A 20,648-nucleotide genomic window follows, 5' to 3' on the forward strand; every position below is an offset into this window, starting at 1 on the left:
TATAACATACATATTACTAGTATTTTGTGTCATATCATACAAATAGTTTGCAACAACAAAAAAATTATATATTTTTATTTATTTACATTTTGTAAGCATTTTTTTTGGCTGTTATTGTGTTTTTTATTTGCAATGTTTTCAGTTTATTATCGCACAAAAAAACACACAATAATTAATTTAAATACTTATATATATATAATTGATGTCTCTTTTAACACACATATACTGTATATATATATATATTTACAATATTATTAATAATCAATTTAACAAACATTTACTGAATTATTTTTTTATTATTTGAAAGTGTGTTTAATTATATTATATTTAAATTTATATATTATTTATTTGTTGTTTTTGTTTTTATTTTTTAAAAATATTTGTATTACAAACTTTATAACTTTAGTTTAGTATTTATATATATATATATATATATATATATATATAAAGTGATAAATTTGTAATATATATGAGGATATAGATATAGAGGGGGGACATGGATATAGCTTAGTTAGCTTATTTATTTTTTGCTAACTAAGCGATCATGATTAGGGATATACTGTATATATATATACTTATATTACTATATAATATCATATATATAAACCATTTAGTTTACTTAACACTTACACTATCTATATGTTTGAAATAAAATATATATAAAAAAAGTTTGCTCTCATTTTTTTTGTGGTTAAAAAAATAGTTTATTATTTTCTGTATGTATTTATTTGCAAATATTTATTATATATATGTAGTTTTGCTTTACTATGAAATTTATTTTTGTTTTTTTTTCAGTGAAAATATCAGTTTTTACTTAAAAATTTGTGAAATTAAATAAATACTAATAAAATAAATTTGTAATTCAAACTCAGCTCTAGTTATTTTTTTTTAAATATATATATATACTGTATATCTATATATGATATTTATTATAATTACTATATATTTAATTACTATGAAACACATATACAAAAATATTTTTTATTTAATTTTATCACTTTTAGCCTCAAAAATCTTTTTTCTCTTTTATTTTTGAAAAAAAATTATTTTATATTTAGAGAGAGAGATCATTAACTGCACACAAAAAACTACATATAAAACACATTATATATATATATATATATATAAGAGAGTAAATTATGATCTCTTTTAAAGAGATGAACTTTGGGTCAAATAATTTGATTACAAACTCAACCAAAAATTTTTTTATGTATATATATATATAAAGTATTTTTTTGGAAACTTTTTTTTTTTAATTTATAGCCATTTGAGATAAATCCTGAAAGAGAGAGAGAGAGAGAGAGAGAGAGAGAGAGAGAGAGACATATATATTTATTGAAATTGTTTTTTTTATATAATATATTTCGTTGATTTTAAATTAAATAAACTAAAAGTAAGTTTATGAGTGACAACAAAAAATTAGCCAAAAATTTTTGCTTTTTTAAGTTGTTTTCCTTAATAAATAACAAACTTATATATATATATATATAATTTGATATTATTATTATTATTGGTTAATTCATTAGATATAGTTAGATATTATATATATATATTATATACAGTATATATATTACTAATATAGTATATATATATATATATTACTGTATATACAATGTTAATAAACTTTGCAATAGTTGTTTTTACCCATTTAAGGAAATAGCAATTGATTTAATTTTTTGTTTGTTTACTTTATATATATATATATATATATAATTAAACCATAATTGCTATTAACTAAGATTTATATATATATATTATATATTATATACAAATATATATATATATATATTGGAATTTTTATTACACTTTTTATTTATCTATTTCTAACTATCAAATATAATTAATTTTGATAAATTTGATCCGGATATTAAAAAAATAGAAATAAAAATTATCTAGTTGCAATTATTATTTCTATTGATTATTTTAAGGATTATAATTAATTTTATTAGTATTAGTATTAATATAATAGATATAATTTTTTTTTGATTGACATATTATATTATTTTATTTTTTTGTAGCAAATTTCAAGTGTTTTTATTATTATTAGTTTATATATTAGTCTAATAAATAAATATTTAATAATTTTCAATATTATTATTATAACATTTATGTATAACTTATATAAATATATAATAATAATAATAATATTTATTTATTTTTAAAACATAGTTTAATAAAAGTTTTTAATTAATTATTATTATTATATAATTAATTTTAAAAAATAATCAGATTTTAGATTTAATTTTCAAAAATATAGATAACTTTATTAATAGTAAATTGAATTAAATTAAAAATAAATTTTTTAACATATCCTTATAAGTTATAGTATTATTATAAATATTATTTTGTATAAAATATTACAAATATATTAAATATATTTTATCTATGATTTAGTAATACTGTACATATAAAGTAAGTAATAGATAGCTATATAAAGTTATTTAGAGCAAAATAAAAGTATAATAATAATAATAATAATAATAATAATAATAATGATTAATAATTTTTAGATTATGTAAACAGTATTTATTTATTTATTTTTTATTGTAACTTATTTTTGTTTATTTTTTTGTTTGATATTATTACATATCTACTACACACACACACACACAATATGTAATAATAATAATAATAATAATAAATACAGTATAAAGTTATATATTTATTAAAAAAAATTTTTTATCACAAATACGATAATATAGTTGGAAACAAACAAAAAATTATTATATTTTATTTATTTATTTATTTTGTATATCATTTACAGTACTATAAGTTTCTATGTGATTGTGATCCGGCATTAATTATAATTAGCAAATAAAAAATTTTAAAAAAAATTAACTAAAATTTTTTTATTTAAAAAACAGTGAGTGTGAGAGTTATCATAAAAAACTATCAAAACTAAATAAATCTTTTTAAAAATTTTAAAATTTAAAATATATATATATATTTATATATTTTATACAGTATTTAGATATATAAATGTGATATACTATACACACAACAAAAAAATTAAATAAATAAAACAAATTGCAATAGAGATGTCACATATGATTTGACATTTAAAAATAAAAGTTTATTTTTTATATAAATATTTTTTTTTTAAAAAGAGTTATTATTATTTGTATTAATTTGTATTTTATTATTAGTGAAACTTTATATATTTATATTATATTTGTATGTATTATATATATATAACTGATAAAAAAATGTGAAATATATATATATATATTTAGTACATAAATATTTATTTTTAATTAACTAATTAATTAAGTTATTTGTAAAGTTTAAATGAAATCATCAACAAAACGGGTTAAAATTGTTTTTAATTTAATAAATAACTATTTATTTGTGTAAATAAATAAATAGATATTTTTTTATACTATTTATATAATGATATTTATTTGATGTTTGTTTGTTTGTTGATTACAATTGTATTAAGTTATTATTATTAGTAATATTGAAACTGATTTTATCGATATATATATATATATTAATTTCAAAATTACGTTAATATTTTATACAACAATCAGTAGTTAATTGTGATTATTATTATTATTATTATGGATAATATAAAACAGTTAAAACTTATATATTATTTTTAAAAATATATATATAATACTAACTAATAAATGATAACAATTGCTATCTCATTAACAATAAAATTAATAAATAAATGATAGTATAGTTTTTTATTATTATTTTTATTATATTATTACTATTATTATTATTACATTTAGTTTATACAGTAAACTAGTAACAAAAAAAAAGTTTTTATATCATATATTTTGTGGTTATAAACGGTATTTATAGTTGACTTTAAATTTTCCAGTTTAATTATAAATTACAAATTTAAAACAATAATTTAAATAATGTTTTTTTTTAAATATTATTATATGTGAAAATAAATCCTGTAATATAATATATATATATACAAAAATTTAGTTTTTAATATATAAAAAAGTAATTTAAAATATCATATTTATATATACAATATACTGGTATATTGAATATTATATTATTAGTTAAATGTTTTTAAATATATATATATATATATATATATATTGTAGTTAACATAACATAAATATAATATCTATTGTTTGATATTGATATTATAATATCATATAAAATAAAAATTTATAATAAAATTATTTATAAATTATTATTGCATTATTATATACTGTATATATATATATATATATATATTACTATTAATTTTTTCATAAATTATAATTAATTATTTTTTTGTTATTATTTTCATTATTATTTTATATATATGATATTTGGCGCACATGTATGCTATTATAGTTGGATCGTATAGCACAGTATGACAAATATCTTCAACGACTGGCCAATAAAACCAGTAGAGATCATCCGGATTACACTGATATATGTAGTGCAGCCCTAAAATCTCAAACGGTATGTCTATTTATATACATATATATAGTTTCTATCTATCTATCTATACATCCCATAGATATATAAGCCATATATACTGTATACTGAACTTTCCTAATCCCTATCCTAACTATTCTAACTCTACCTACTATTACATGTAGTAGTAGTAGTAGTAGTAGTAGTAGTGGACTGGTAGGTAAAAATATGTATATATATAATATACTACATATGGGAAATGTTTTCAAAATCATTGAATTCAATGATATATTTTTTATTTAACTACTAATACTGTACTAATGTCTCTATAAAAATCAAAATCAAAATTGAGATTTTTTTATTTGTAATAAATGTTGTTTTTTTTCTCATTTAGATTTCAATTTTTATTTTCTCAAAAAAAAATAACACAACATTTTATTAGACATTTATTTTAATTTATTTTCCAATTTACTATAAGATTTATATATACTATATATATATATACAGATATTTAACCAAAAAATTTTCAAACATTTCACGCCAAATACCTGTGTATTATAAACGAAAAAAAAATAATATATATATATATATATATATTTTAGTCTAATAACCAGTTTTTTTGTTGGTTGGTTTGTTATCTATACCTATACTCTAATAGTTAGTATTAGTAGTAATAATTAATGAGATATTGATGCGAAATAGTTAAGCAAAAAAAATACCAAAAAAATAGTTATCTATTTATTTAAAAAAAAAGTTTTTTTTCACATTTCAATCTCAATACCTAATATAGTGTCTACAAAAAAAAACAAATAAAATCATTGCATATATATATATACTGTAGTATATACTGTATATCAGTTAATTTCATCACTACATTAGACATAATTTATATTATTAGTGAAATATATAGTCACCAACAAAAAAAATGCATTTAATTTTTCATTTTTTTCAGTGACAATATCTCTCCCAAAAAAAAAATACTTAACAAATGTTATTAATGATACTGTTTTTTGTTGGGATATTTAGGATATATATATATATACATACAGTGTATATATATATATATATTATAATTTTGTGGTCATAACTATATATATATATTTTTTTAAAGATTTGTTTGTTTGTTAGCCATAAAAATATTTAATAATAAACAAAACTATTAATTATGAGATAAAAATAATAATAATAATAATTTTTTTATTATTCAAGTAATACTTGTTGTTGTTGTCGTCAAAAAATATATCATTGATTTCTATACACAAATTAAATACATTTTTTTTGTGTATAGTTGTTGTCACAAGTAATCTCTAATAACTAAATATATATATATATATTTATTATATATTTTATATTATCTTTATTTATGTTTATTATACATACAGTATATATATATATATATATATATATACTGTATATATATTTGTCAACAACAAAAAAACTTTTCCTGTTTATTATTAAGTAATATACCGACAAAAAAAACTAATAATAAAATAAATACTACAAAAAAATTACTTAAATTTTTTTTTTAAAAAAAAATCTACTAATAATTACTACTACTAAAAAAAATTATTACTACATTTAGTAGATATTTAAATCTAATTTATTACTATTACTATTTTTTTTAATTTTTTTTTTAAGTAACCAATAATAACTAAATAACCTAATAATAATAATTATGATAAATTAATATAATAATAAATATATTTAAATATTTAATTTATTTGTTTAATATATATATATTATTATTATTATTATAGATGATGAAGCAGCGCACAGATAGCAGCCGTCTAGCACCGGGAGGTTGTGGGGAAAGTGGTGTTGGTAATGGTAGTGACCTGGATAGGATCCAGGAGCTATTTCCCAGTGATAATCTAAGACTACACGAAACTGATCCATTATCACCGGTAAGTCTATAGTTATATATATAATAATAATAATAATATATATAATAATAAATTAAAAATTGTTTTTTTCAATAAAAAAATAAATATTAAAATTAATAGTCATATTATATTTTAGTATATATATATATATATATATATATAATATTATATATATATATGATTTTTTGTTTTGTTTGTGGATATAATTGTCTTTAAATTAACTAATAATAATAATAATAATAATTAAATAAATAGATAGAAATTTTTAGATTTACTATAACATTAGTGTTAATTATTGTGAAAAATATTTGTTAATTTAATTAAACACATTTTATTTGTTAATTATTATATTTAGTTTTATTATTATTATTATTATTAAACTAATTAAACGGTATATACAAAGTAAGTAAATAATAGTATATATATATATATATATTCATCAGGGTAGTTTTTAAAGTTAGTATACTGTATTGATATTTTCACAGTTAATATTTAGGACTAAATCTAATTAATACAATGGTATTAATAGTATAGTATAGTATTATTATTATTATTAAGAAAAATTTTAATACACTATATTTGTAATATATAGTGATAGAAAAATTTTTATTAATACAATAATTATAATAAATTTTTATTGCATGCTTACCATAAAATAAAACAATTTATTTAAAATTTTTCATTTTATTTATTTATTTAGACTGTATTTAAATATACAATTTATATATATATATTAACAATACAATAAAATAACATTTTAGTTACCTTGATATTTATTAACAATTATCACACATACATGTATATTATAGATATGATATGATATATCAAATGTGATGATAATTTTTTTTTTTAAAAATTAGTTGTTATTATCAACAATAGAAAAACTAGTAATCAATTACTACTACAGTGTATATTGTTTTTTAATTAATACACATTAATACCCTAATATTGTCTATCCATATCTACCAAACCTAACCCTAACCTACCTGTCCTTTATCCCGACTCACAGATACGTTATATTATAACTGGATTACATGGTATTATCCATAAAATTGGTGGATCGTCGGCATCCAGTCATCATACAAACAAACAGTCAAACAAACACAACAACAATAATCAAAATAATAATAATAATAATAATAATACTAATAACAAATTGGACTATAATTCCGATAATTGTGTCAATAGATATTTTATAATGGATGGACCCGTCCTATTTACTATTGTATGTATATTTTTATTTTATTTTTTAAAATTATTAATACAAATTATTACATACCTTTCCTCTAAATCAATATATATTTATATTAAGTGCCTATGAACCTTTATTAATTGACAATTATATATATATATATATATATATATCTAATATATTGCTCAAGTAATAGGTAATAGATATGTATATATAAATTATTTAGTTTGCTATGTGTATGTGTATGTGTATGTGTATGTGTATGTGTATGTGTATGTGTATGTGTATGTGTATGTGTATGTGTATGTGTATGTGTATGTGTATGTGTATGTGTATGTGTATGTGTATGTGTATGTGTATGTGTATGTGTATGTGTATGTGTATGTGTATGTGTATGTGTATGTGTATGTGTATGTGTATGTGTATGTGTATGTGTATGTGTATGTGTATGTGTATGTGTATGTGTATGTGTATGTGTATGTGTATGTGTATGTGTATGTGTATGTGTATGTGTATGTGTATGTGTATGTGTATGTGTATGTATGTGTGTATGTATGTGTATGTATGTGTGTGTATGTGTGTATATATATGTGTATGTGTGTGTGTGTGGTGTCTATCTTCTATCTATCTATGCATAGCTTATGTACCTCTCAAGAGGTTTTTTTTTATAAATATATATACTATTAATAGATAAGTCTAAACTAATTAGGGATACCATTCCGTCAAAAATTCATTATAAAAAAATGTTTTATTTAGGTGTGTGTTGTGTGTGTGTGTGTGTAAAGTGTTTTTTTTAATATATATAACATTATAAAATTAATTTATTTAAAAAAAACTTATTTAATGAACTCTCTCTCTCTCTCTTTATTTGATTGAATTGTAAATTAATTGCAATACTATTTAAGGCAAACTTTTATATATATATATATATATATATATATATTATATATACTATACTTAAAATTATATATAAATATATAGAAATAGCTCTTAATCTAAAGTGTTTATCAAAAATAAAATTAGTTATATATATATATATATATATTCTGTAAAAAATAATTTAATTTTGTGTTTTGCATTTTTGTTTAAAAAAAATATATAAAACTTATTTTTTTAACCAAAAATATTTTATCAATTTTTTTTAATTTATTTATTTTTTTTGTTGCCATTTCCAGGGCGTCCAAAGTCAAGAAAGACATTTGTTTTTATTTAATGACTTAATGTTGATCGCAAAGTCCAGGTATGTTGTTGTTGTCATCCACATGACTGTGCTATACATGACTGTGCTATACATTTGAATATACATATATATATATATCATAATAAATCACTTTTTATTTATTCAAAACTAACCAAAAAAAAAAATGTCTATTTTTTTACATACAAATAAAATATTTGTTTTAGAAAAAAAATAGATAAAAAAAAAAGTTTTCAAAACTTTGTCTGTGTTTTTGGACTCTGTTTTGTTTTAACCACACATTTAACTCTCTCTCTCTCTCTCTCTCTCTCTCTCTCTCTCTCTCTCTCTCTCTCTCTCTCTCTCTCTCTCTCTCTCTCTCTCTCTCTCTCTAATCTCTCTCTCTTTAACTTAATTTCAATCAACTAATTGCTTGACTTTTAAATGACAAATGCATTTGTGATTGTTTTTGACGACTGTTTTTGAAAATTTATTGACTAATTGTTTGTCTCTCATCCCTTTCCCCCCCCCCAAACCAAACCAAACAATACCATCACTTCGATCGTGTCGTCGACTGTCTGGTCATACCTAACCTCAAACCCCTCCAAACAGATCTTCAGGCAATTATAAACTGAAGGAAAAGTGTCGCGTCAGCGAAATGTGGTTATCAAAGACATCAATAGATGATGTATGCGAATCAACTAAATCGTCGGACACCTCCTTTGTGATGGGCTGGCCCACTACCAATGTGGTGGCAACGTTCAGGTATGTTGTGTGTAGTACAGTAGTTTTTAACCCCATACCCCCTCAACTAGCAATATACCGAAATATATATATATATATATTTAAGAGACACATCTATAATATAACATTTATTATCTCTCTCTCTCTCTCTCTAACTGTCACCACCACTGAGTACTACTACTACTGCCGGTTCCCCGGGTGTCGTCCGTCCGTCACCTAACCTACCTGTCCACTAGTCATACACTACCCCCCCCCAAATAAAAAGTTATAGACATTATTATCATCAAAAAAAATAATTATTATAATTATTATTAGAGACATCTCTATCACAATAACCTCTCTCTCTCTCTCTCTCTCTCTCTCTGTCTCGCTATCGACAATCTTGACGACCCATACACCATACCTTTCCTCTCTGTATGTGAGGAACTGTATCGATAGGGGGAAAGCCATTTCTACGAATATCTATCAATCAATTTTGAATGATGGACTGTTGTGTGTTGTATGACTGTGACTATGACTATGACTTTCTGTCTCCTAGTGTCTAACCATCAGTTATTTATTAACCCCTTACCCACCCCTTCCCCCCCACTCTCAACCAAAACCATCACATCCACTACCTGTCGAAAATGTGTTGTCGTGTTGAGTGTGTGTGTGTGTGTGTGTGTGTGTGTGTGTGTGTGTGTGTGTGTGTGTGTGTGTGTGTGTGTGTGTGTGTGTGTGTGTGTGTGTGTGTGTGTGTGTGTCGTCCCATTTATGGCTAACAGTGCTTTTATTATAAATAGATAGACATATACATAGACACACACACACACACACACACACACACACACACACACACACACACACACACATACATACACAGCACTCATCCAATTTGAAGCCTCATTTATATTATATTATTATTATTATTACCGGTATATATCCACTTATAGCTAACTATTATACTTATAAACAGAGAGAGAGAGAGAGAGAGAGAGAGAGAGAGAGAGAGAGAGAGAGAGAGAGTAGTTAAAGAGATAGACAGTGTAATTGAAGGGTCAATGTATCAAAAATCTGTTTTTCCAATGTATTTCTCTCTCTCTCTCTCTCTCTCTCTCTCTCTCTCTCTCTCTCTCTCTCTCTCTCTCTCTCTCTCTCTCTCTAAAACAAAACGTAAAGGTATTAAAGGGTGAGCTCACAGGTGAGGTTCATACTGGGCTCTGCCTGTGCTCTACACACACACAATGTATGTGTATGTGTGTGCAGGTGTAGTACATGTGCTGCTTATATATATTATATACAGAGAGATAGATAAGCAGCAATTGAAAGGCTAGTTTGAATGAGAGAGAGAGTTCAGGTGCTTAACCACCAAAAAAAAAGAGAGGATCAGTCGATTCCTATGAATTTATACACATTGTATTTGTATGTATCAGTATTTTTAAATAGGATATACCAGAGTCCAGTGGTTAGCTGTAGCTGTAGTATATCCCTTGATTTCTATGGCCAGTTAGGATAGGGTGATGCCCTGTGCGTGTGTGTGTGTGTCAGCAGAGTATGATGTGTTTGTTGTTGTTGTTGTTGTTGCGCTTAGGGTTAGGTTTACTGGTGTAATACCCGGCACATACATACATACACACACACACCAACATCATCATCAGGTGCTTCCCATAGATTGTATAACTATGATGATAGCCATGTGTCGACTATTTAGTCCTAAAATCAAGTAATAATTGCTTTTTAAAAATTATTTATTTTTTGTGTGATGTCTACTATTTGATAGCCCTATATTTGAACCCAATTAACTATATATATATATATATATATATTTAACCTAGATAAAATTTTATATTTATATATATATGTAGTATAATTATTAACATGGTTATTTTTTGTGTACCCCCCTATTTTTACAGTAGTGCCCAATCCAAGGAGTTATGGCACGAGAGGATACAACAGTAAGTGTTTTATTTGTATTTTTATATTTTTGTATTTATTTAATTTATTACAAACAAACAAAAAGTAGTTTTTTTTATTATAATTATCTTATATTTGAATTATTATTGTTATATATTATCAGTTATTTGTTGTTGTTTTGTATTTTTATTATCATATTATTTGTTTGTTTTTTGCATTTTTTGTGTGAAATATTTATTATACAGATATATATATCATAAAAGTTTTTACTGTGATTTTGTTATGTTTTAATAATTTTGATAATAATAATAATAATAATGACTACAATTGTAACCAATAATATATGAGAGATATTATTATCATTTATCAGTAATAATAATAATAAAAAAAATTATAAATTTAAAAGTTTACTAAATATCTACTATTAATATTTTATTATTAATAATACAGTAATAAGTATTTATAAACTTTTATAAACATTTATTTATTTAATTAAATAAATAGTAATTGTTTTAATATTTTATTTAATCAAGTGATTCAACTGTATATGTATATAATGTGATAAATAATTTTTATTATTTCAAAAAAAATGTTTTCAAATTTGTTTATTTTTTAAATAAAAGTGTATATTATTTGACATTTAATATTTTTTTTTTGACAAAAGTTTTAACAACAAAAAAAAAGTTTAAACTATTTATTATAACAACAAAACAGTTTAGTTTAAGTTTATATACGTTAATAATATTAATACAGTTGTATATTATTAGTAATAAATGTTATAAACTATATATATATATATATATATATATATATATATATATATATAACGTTATATGAATCATAGATTATTTGAAATTTTACGTAAAATTACCGGTAAATTACTTTACGTTTATGGAAAAAACATGCGCTGTTACTGAAAATAATAATTATTATTATTATTATCATTAAAATTATAATTAATTTGAAATATTAGTTATAAATTATTATACAGTATTATAATAAATTTTATATTAATATTACACTTGAATCAAATCAAATATATATATATATATAATTTATATACCGGTGCTCTAGCTCACGTACATGTATGTATATTATATCTACCAGTGCTCTCTCACACATGTGTTATTTACTGACTAATAATAATAATAATGTTTTTATATATGTTATGAATAATTTTTTTTTGTGAATATGAATACTGTCTGTAATATTATAATAATTTTTTTTTTGATTTAAAATATTAAATTAATTTTTTTTCAAAAATAGTTTTGAAAATATTATATAACACAGACAAGTATTTGAAATATGTTTTTTTTGAAGCAAATAATTTAATAATAATTATTGTGTTTTTTTTTCTCAAGTGATAATTATAATTAAAATTAACTTAATATTAATAAAAAAATTTTCACACAAAAAAAACAATAACAAGAAATTTAATATTTTTATTATATATTAAATTATGAATAATAATAATAATTAAAAAAAAACAATTTTTTTTCAATCAGTGTATTTATATATCACACACTTATATATATTATATAAGTTTATTTAAATTAAAATATCGCTTAAAAAATAGCGATTATTTTATTATATGATATGATATGATATGATAATAATTATTATTAAATAAATGTCAATTAAAATCATACAACAAATAATTGATTTTTTTATTGAATATATTAATTAATTAATTAATTATTACAAACACAATGCTATCGATAATATATTTACTAAATCCGTGGCACCGTTTCTATCGTAACTGTAGATCCATTAGCAAAATCAAGGACAAGGAGGGCAAATCAAATACAACAATACAGGTATCCTATTGGGATCCAGTGGCCAACGAGGACAAGTATACATTGGTTAAGGTGACCAACCAGTGTACTACACGGGATACTATTGATACGGCGCTCCGGGAGTTTGGTTGTACCACTGATATACCGACACAGTCGCCAACCACTGAGACATCGTCGGCTGACTTAAGTGCTGACTATCAGCTATGGGTAAAGACATCCCGTGACGATACACCCTATCCGCTGGTTGGCCACGAATATCCGTTTGCCATCAAAATGAACTTTGTCCGCGACCTACTTCACCGATCCAATCTGGATCTGCATAACTTCAATACGATGGCCGCCGATAATAAATGTATATTCATATTGCGCCGATCGTACCCGAAAACAACGTCGACGACTGTCCAACAATCGTCGCCAGTTTCCGGCGGTCATCGTAACCGCCGATTAGTGTTGTTGGACAGTAACGGTAAAACACAAAAGTCAAAATCCAAACGTCGGCCAATTAACTGGCCATTCAAACGTATATCGTTGCACAAATCGGTTAGTACTGGGGCCGGACTATCGGATATTTCGTCGGCATCGATGACCGATAGCGGTATCTGTAGCGGCAGCGAGCCGTCCAGTCCCACTAAAGGCAAACTGTTTGGCCAACATTTGGACCTACTGTGCAATGATGACGATGACGGACAGCTACCGAAACCTATTATGGTTAGTGTTTTTTTTTAAATGATTGATTATTATTGGGATCTAATGGTATAACCTCTATGTTTGCACAGAATATGCTACATGAGCTGATCCAAAAGGGTCCGTACACTCTGGGCATATTTCGCAAGTCGGCCAACGCCCGAGTATGCAAAGAGTTTCGGGCAAAATTGGAAACCGAAACGGATCCCGATGTTGGCCAAGTACCGGTCATTGTTGTTGCTTCCGTATTCAAGGTAACTGTCCTTTTTAATTAGTATACAGTTTGTATAATAACTTTGGTATGACTTAACTAATATCCTACCATAACCTAAATTAGGAGTTCCTGCGATCGTTGCCCGACTGTCTACTACAGTCGCAACTGTATCCGCAATGGATCGACGCCATCAACAGTAGCAGTGGCGGTGGTAGTGGTGTTGGTCATCACCAACAACAGTCTGACTGCCGGGAACGGGTCAGCCGACTGCTGGCTCAGTTACCCGCAGCCAACCTGCGTCTACTTAAACATGTCCTATGCCTGCTCTGGCATATCCAGCAGCAGTCCGGCCATAATAAGATGTGTTCAGTCAATCTGGGTGTCTGTGTTGGCCAATCATTGTTGACACCCAATCCGTTCGGCGCTCCCAATCCCGTACCCCCGTCGACACAACGATGCGAAGTAAGGATTGATTTTATTTGTTTTGTTGTTTAGTTTATTTAATTATCAACTAATTTGTTTGTATAGTATATACAGTACAGTGTATATCCTATTATACCATTTAGTATATACCTAAGCGTGTGTTGCATACCTGTGTGTGCATACCCTTAGAGATGCTATGTGTGTTTTGAAATGGGTTGATTAACCCCACTGTCATTAAACATATACACACACATTAAAAAAAAACCTTACGGTGCGATTGTGTGCACCGATAAACTTAGTATACAGTCTATACTAACTATAATAATAATATTATTATTATTATTATTATTAAACCTATGGTTTGTTATCATTGTGTATACATACAGTATAATGAAAGTAAATTTTTAATGTATGTATGTGTGTGTACTGTATATTAAAAAATAAATGCAATTATATTATATATATATATATACAGTACTATACATATATAGTGATATAAAGTGCAACTTTTTATATATATATATATATATATTATCTTTTATTTCTATGTAATCAGTAATCAGTAAATTTTATTATTGCATAATAAGCTACCAATTAATGTCATATATATATATATACTGTATATATATTATATAGACATCATATAAAATTAGGTAAACCTTATCTACCGGTTCCTCATTTCTCTCTCTCTCTCTCTCTCTCTCTAAACTTATCTATCAATAGGCACCCACCCTATAATAGTCTACTTGTACCAACCAATTAAAAAAAACAAATAATTTTTATATATATATATTGAAAGTTTTGATATTTTATTTATTCAATTCAATTCAATCATATTTTTAATGAATGTATGAATAAATAGGAAATCTATTGAATATTTAAATTAGTTGTGTTTTGTTTATATATATATTGTATATATATTTTTTCAATGAAAATAATTGTAATTTTTAAAATTTAAATTATTTATTGTATTTCAAAAAAAAAATATTGGACCCAAATATTTAATATTCATAAAAATGTTAATTATTTTATTTATTTATTTTTTTATTAAAGTTTTCCTATCCTTAAACATTAAAAAACTTAGTTTATATTATTATTATTATTATTATTGCATTTTTTTCCTATTAATATATTTAAATATTTTTGACTTATTTATGGTTTAATTGCACTTACGATACATATGATGGGATAGGGATATAATACTGTATATATATTCAGTACAACTTTCCCTATCAACCTACCTGTGCACTTAATATATAATAAATGCATAACAAATAATAATAAAAATAAAAACTTTTTTTTATTAAAAAAAAATATTATGAGATATCATAACATTTTAAATACCAGTTTCTCTCTCTCTTTCTCTCTCTCTCTCTCTCTCTCTCTCTCTGAACAAACTAAACGTTTTTATATATCAAATGTTTATTTCATTAATATTTTATACGATATAAAAAAATTTTTTGTTACTTTTTGTGTTGCACTTAATACATGTTTGATAACCATATAATAGTAATAATATTACATTTAAATTTCATATTTAAAATTTAAAAAAAAACATTTTATTTTTTCTATAATATATCATCATATGATTTCAACCAAAAAAAAAATTTAGATACATATATATAATATCAATAAAATTTTTATAAAATCAAAAAAAAAGTTTTGATTTTTATATAACATTTAAATATAATTTATTTATATTTTTTAATATTTAAATATTATTATTATTATTATCACAGGAAATGTCAAAACAAGTGCCAAAACTGATAGCATATCTCATCGATCATTGCCCTGATTTGTTTGGCGGCGAAACACTACGCCTGTTGGGCGGACCGGTAGCTCAATCGTCTTCACCGTCGATGTCGACTGTCATCGGTGTCGATGCGGACCCGAATCGCCAGGATTCGGGTGCCGAAGAATCTGATAGTTTAAACAGTTTGCCCGATAGTAACAACAGCGGTAGTGGTGTAGTTGTTAGCGGCGGTGGCGGTGGCGGCGTCGGTACCGGTGCTCTCAGTACGAGCAGCAGCAGCAGCACCGGTAGTGATGGCGGTAACAATCATCACCGATCGGACGACTCGTCCATCGATAGTCTGGAACGGGCACTGATGGACGATAGTACCCGAGGCAGTCCGGGTGTTACTGTCGAGGGCCGACACACTGGCAGCGGCGGTGGTGGTGGTGGTGGTGGCCATCGGTTGACAAACAAGATGTCATTGTCTAATCTGTCGCGCGATTCGGGTCTAACCCTAAGCGATACACAGCTATATACTGACGATGTGGACATCGATGACGACGACGACGATGATATGGACGACCACTTTCCCAGCAGTGGCGGCGGTCCCCAGTCGTCCTATCCGTATATGACCAAATCGGTACCGCATATGTTGGATCAGACTGGTCTCAGCAACAACAACAACAACAACGACCCGTCAGATATTAACGTAACGTTCAGTTATGGCCGATCGGTCGGTGTCAGTATTGACGGCTCCTGTCACGATGTAGTTATGCGCAAACGTCGCCAGCATCTGGGTCTAGGAGGTCAACATACCGGTGCTGACTATCATCACCAGCAGCTGCAGCAACAACAGTGCAACAATAGATACCATCACAATCAGTATAGACATAGTGCCGCTCCGGGCGGTTATTCGCCAGCAAACTATGGCCAACAATCAGCACATCCTCATAATCATCATAACTATCGACACAATAATAATCAAAATTCATATTATAGACAATCATCGGTTCCGTCAACACAACTGTCCGTACATAATCACAGCAACGGTTATCATAATCATCACTACAGCAGCCATAGTCCCGGTGCTGGTGGCCATCATAATCATCACCACAATCTCTATCATCAGCACATACCTATCCATTACTCCAAGTCGTACAGCTATGGCATCAATGGCGATATCAGCGGCAATGATGACCAGACGCTCAACAACAACGACAACAATAACGATGATTATGGCCGAGACTATCAACGCGAATACCGTTATCGTAGACCACCGTTAGCTGCCGTACTGGGCGGTGCTCCTGTAGTAGTAGCCAATGGTCATCATCATCACTACTACCGTCACGGCTATCACGATCATCACCACGAGATTAGCGACCAATATCTGCGGCGGACGACCTCCGAGGAGAGTCTGGTTCGCTCGTATGGCGATACTGTCGACGCAGATATGACTACTGCCGGCAACGGTGGCGGCTATTCATCGCTCCAGTACTCGGCCGCCGCTGCCAGTCCTGTCCATCAAAAACAGTCGTCGTCTACTTACTATAACAACAACAATACCAGTGCTGCGGCAACGGCGGCAACACAAGTGACCTTTCGGGCCGATGTCCACCACTACACCAACAACAACAACAACACCAGTCATACCACTACCAACAACGGCGGTGTTGCGAAAGTGGCCAGTTCATCATCATCATCGGTCATAACTACCACCGCCAGCAACAACAACAATACCAACTCGGATACTGCTTCACAGCGTTCGTCACTATCATCGAGTCGACTGTCCTCATCATCGTCTCTGTTGCGAAACAGTAGCGTCGGTTCGGGTGGTGGCGGCGGTAGCGGTATTATAACGTGTCCTCCGAGCTATCAGGAGACTATGACCCGCAAAGAGATACTATGTCGGGCCCAGAGTAGCACTGCTCTGAACGTTAGCAACGGTGGCGGCAGTAATAGTAGTACTAACGGCCGTAAAACGTCGTCGGCGTCGACCAACTCGTCCACCAACGCGGCCGCCAACTCATCGCCCAATCATATATACGAAGAATCGGTTCGTGTATACAATTCGGATATCGACAACAAACGCAACGTTACCCATAGGGCAGTACCCGCACGGGTAGCTCCTATTGGCGGCAACAACAGTGACAACAATAATAGTTTAGTGTCGGTACACAAACAGACTGTCCAACGGGCGGCCAGCGATGGCCATTCGCTGATGGTTACCAATACTGCCGGTGCCCGAGTCGTACGTATATCTGCTCAACAACAATCTTCGTCTCCTTCATCGTCGCCATACGTCTATCATACCAGTGCTCAACAGACACTGTCGACGCCTCCTCAGTCGTCGTCGTCCTCAGCGGCAAACGTGTCGTTTCTTCAGCGAAGTGCCAAAGACTGTACACCCGAAGAGTGGCGCAAAGACATACCGTGCAATGTGGCCACACTTCGCAAACTGTTCACACCCGCCGCCGGCAGCGGTAGCTCCCAGTCCTCACAATCTGGGTCACCATCGCCGACATCCCAGTCCTGTTCGTCATCGACATCGGTATCGCCAACATTGAATCAGACGCCGCCAAACAAGTACAACATATATGTCCGTCAATCTGGTCGACCGATATCCGTACTGATCGAGACTACCGGTGCCCACAACAACAATAAGCTTAGCCATCATCGGTCCATTCATGAGTCCACTAATAATAATAATAATGGCCAACCATTAAAAGGTGTTACCGTTGTACACGTAGGCCAGCAACAGCAGTCTACCGGTGCTGCCCCTCCCGGCGGACAATTGTTGACCACTACTACTAGTACTACCAGTGTTTTGCATCATAAGAGGACAGACTCTATAGGTAACAGTTCATCATCGGAGGAGGAGTCCTATGTATAGCTATATATATATATATATATATATCGATATATTATTTTGTATAATGAAATGTAATTTTTATTTTAATTTTTAAATTTTCAATAATACAAACAAACAAACAAAAAAAGTTTATTTTTGAAAAAAATATTTTTTTTTCAATTGTTTTGAAAAAATCGTATAAAATTTTTTTGTTTGTTGTTTTCACACAACAATTTCACCCATATTTTTATCATTCATTTAATTATTATTAATATTATTATATGCAATATATATATGTCTGTGTATTCATTAAATATTATTATTATTATTATATTTCATATTTAATTAGTTATTATATTATTATTACAATTAATTAATTAATAAAAAAAATATATTAATTATTATTATTATAATTCAAAAATCTAAATGAATTGAATTATGAGTTCAAATATTTGTGTTCTTATATTATATTATATTTAAATTATTATTATATATGAATTAAATATTATTATTATTATAATTAATTTTATTATTATATTATTATTATTATTACAAATATATACACCTATATATCTGATTGTTTATATTTATAAAAAAATATATATATGTATTGTTTATCGGTTTTTTTTCTCAATTATAAAACTATTATTATTATTATTATTAAATTATAATTTGAAAATTAACTATTATAAAAAAAACTGATTAAATTATAATAGTAATAATAATAATAATAATGACAAATAAAATACATAATTATTATATACAATATGAAAAAATAAACATAAAATATGTGTCGAATACTTAATTTTTTTTATTATTATATTAAAAATATTATTATTATTAAAATTATTCAATTAATTAATAATAGATTTTTTATTATCGGAGACACTATTTGTTAAATAGATATTATTATTATTAGTATTATTGAAAATAATGTATAATAAAAATTATGTATTTTTATGTATCTGTGTGTATGTATTTGTAATGTAAAATGGGATATAAGGTATGCTTTTTTTATATATATTTAATTATTATTTTTGATATAAAACAAAATTATTTTGTTTTTTTATTAATATTATAGTATAAATTTCAAAAAAACTAATAAATTTTTTTTTAAAAAAATAATTGTTTGCAATATTGTTTATATACAGTATTATTATTATTATTAATAATATTATAATAATTATTATTATTTTACTATTACTACTACTACTAGTATTTTTATGAAAAAAATAATTTAAATGTATTATTATTATTATTATTATCATTTAATAATGATTATTTTGATGTGAGATTTATTTTTTATGAAAAAATAAAAATTAATGTTATTTACAATTTTTTTTTGATTGAAACAAACTGTGTATTTATTTATATTTTAATATAAATTTTTTTAAACATAAATATTAATAAATAGTAAGTATTATTTTTAAAATTATAATTTATAACAATAATATTTATTATTAATTTATTTTTAAATAAAAAAATATTTTTAATAATTAAGTAATAAATATATAAATAAATAAATATCGATATATATACAAATAAATAATATATCGATAATTTATTTTTTATTCACATATGTTTTACTAAATTATTAATAATTTTAATACCAAAAAATTAATAATTAAAAAATTAATAATTATTTATAATAATAATAATAATTGATAACAAAAACAACAACATAAAAA

The 20,648-nt window shown here is 26.1% G+C and overlaps 2 protein-coding genes across 2 annotated transcripts in view; both read left to right on the plus strand.

Annotated features, from left to right (window-relative positions):
* Nucleotides 1-19,002, plus strand: part of LOC128956496 (uncharacterized) — a 221,968-nt gene extending 202,966 nt beyond the window's left edge. The window contains exons 6-15 of the mRNA XM_054302214.1: nucleotides 4,306-4,416; nucleotides 6,129-6,275; nucleotides 7,264-7,479; nucleotides 8,622-8,686; nucleotides 9,236-9,388; nucleotides 11,260-11,301; nucleotides 13,026-13,764; nucleotides 13,833-13,994; nucleotides 14,078-14,416; nucleotides 16,117-19,002. Coding sequence (XP_054158189.1) covers nucleotides 4,306-4,416; nucleotides 6,129-6,275; nucleotides 7,264-7,479; nucleotides 8,622-8,686; nucleotides 9,236-9,388; nucleotides 11,260-11,301; nucleotides 13,026-13,764; nucleotides 13,833-13,994; nucleotides 14,078-14,416; nucleotides 16,117-19,002 — 4,860 coding nt within the window. The remainder of the gene's footprint in view (nucleotides 1-4,305; nucleotides 4,417-6,128; nucleotides 6,276-7,263; nucleotides 7,480-8,621; nucleotides 8,687-9,235; nucleotides 9,389-11,259; nucleotides 11,302-13,025; nucleotides 13,765-13,832; nucleotides 13,995-14,077; nucleotides 14,417-16,116) is intronic.
* A 396-nt stretch (nucleotides 19,003-19,398) lies between these two features.
* Nucleotides 19,399-20,648, plus strand: part of LOC128956497 (collagenase 3-like) — an 8,768-nt gene continuing 7,518 nt past the window's right edge. The window contains exon 1 of the mRNA XM_054302215.1: nucleotides 19,399-19,402. Coding sequence (XP_054158190.1) covers nucleotides 19,399-19,402 — 4 coding nt within the window. The remainder of the gene's footprint in view (nucleotides 19,403-20,648) is intronic.

The sequence above is a fragment of the Oppia nitens genome, unplaced genomic scaffold (genome assembly GCF_028296485.1).
Source record: "Oppia nitens isolate AA-2021 unplaced genomic scaffold, nextdenovo-longstitch-racon4-pilon3 scaffold30_pilon_pilon_pilon, whole genome shotgun sequence".
NCBI lineage: Eukaryota > Metazoa > Arthropoda > Arachnida > Sarcoptiformes > Oppiidae > Oppia > Oppia nitens.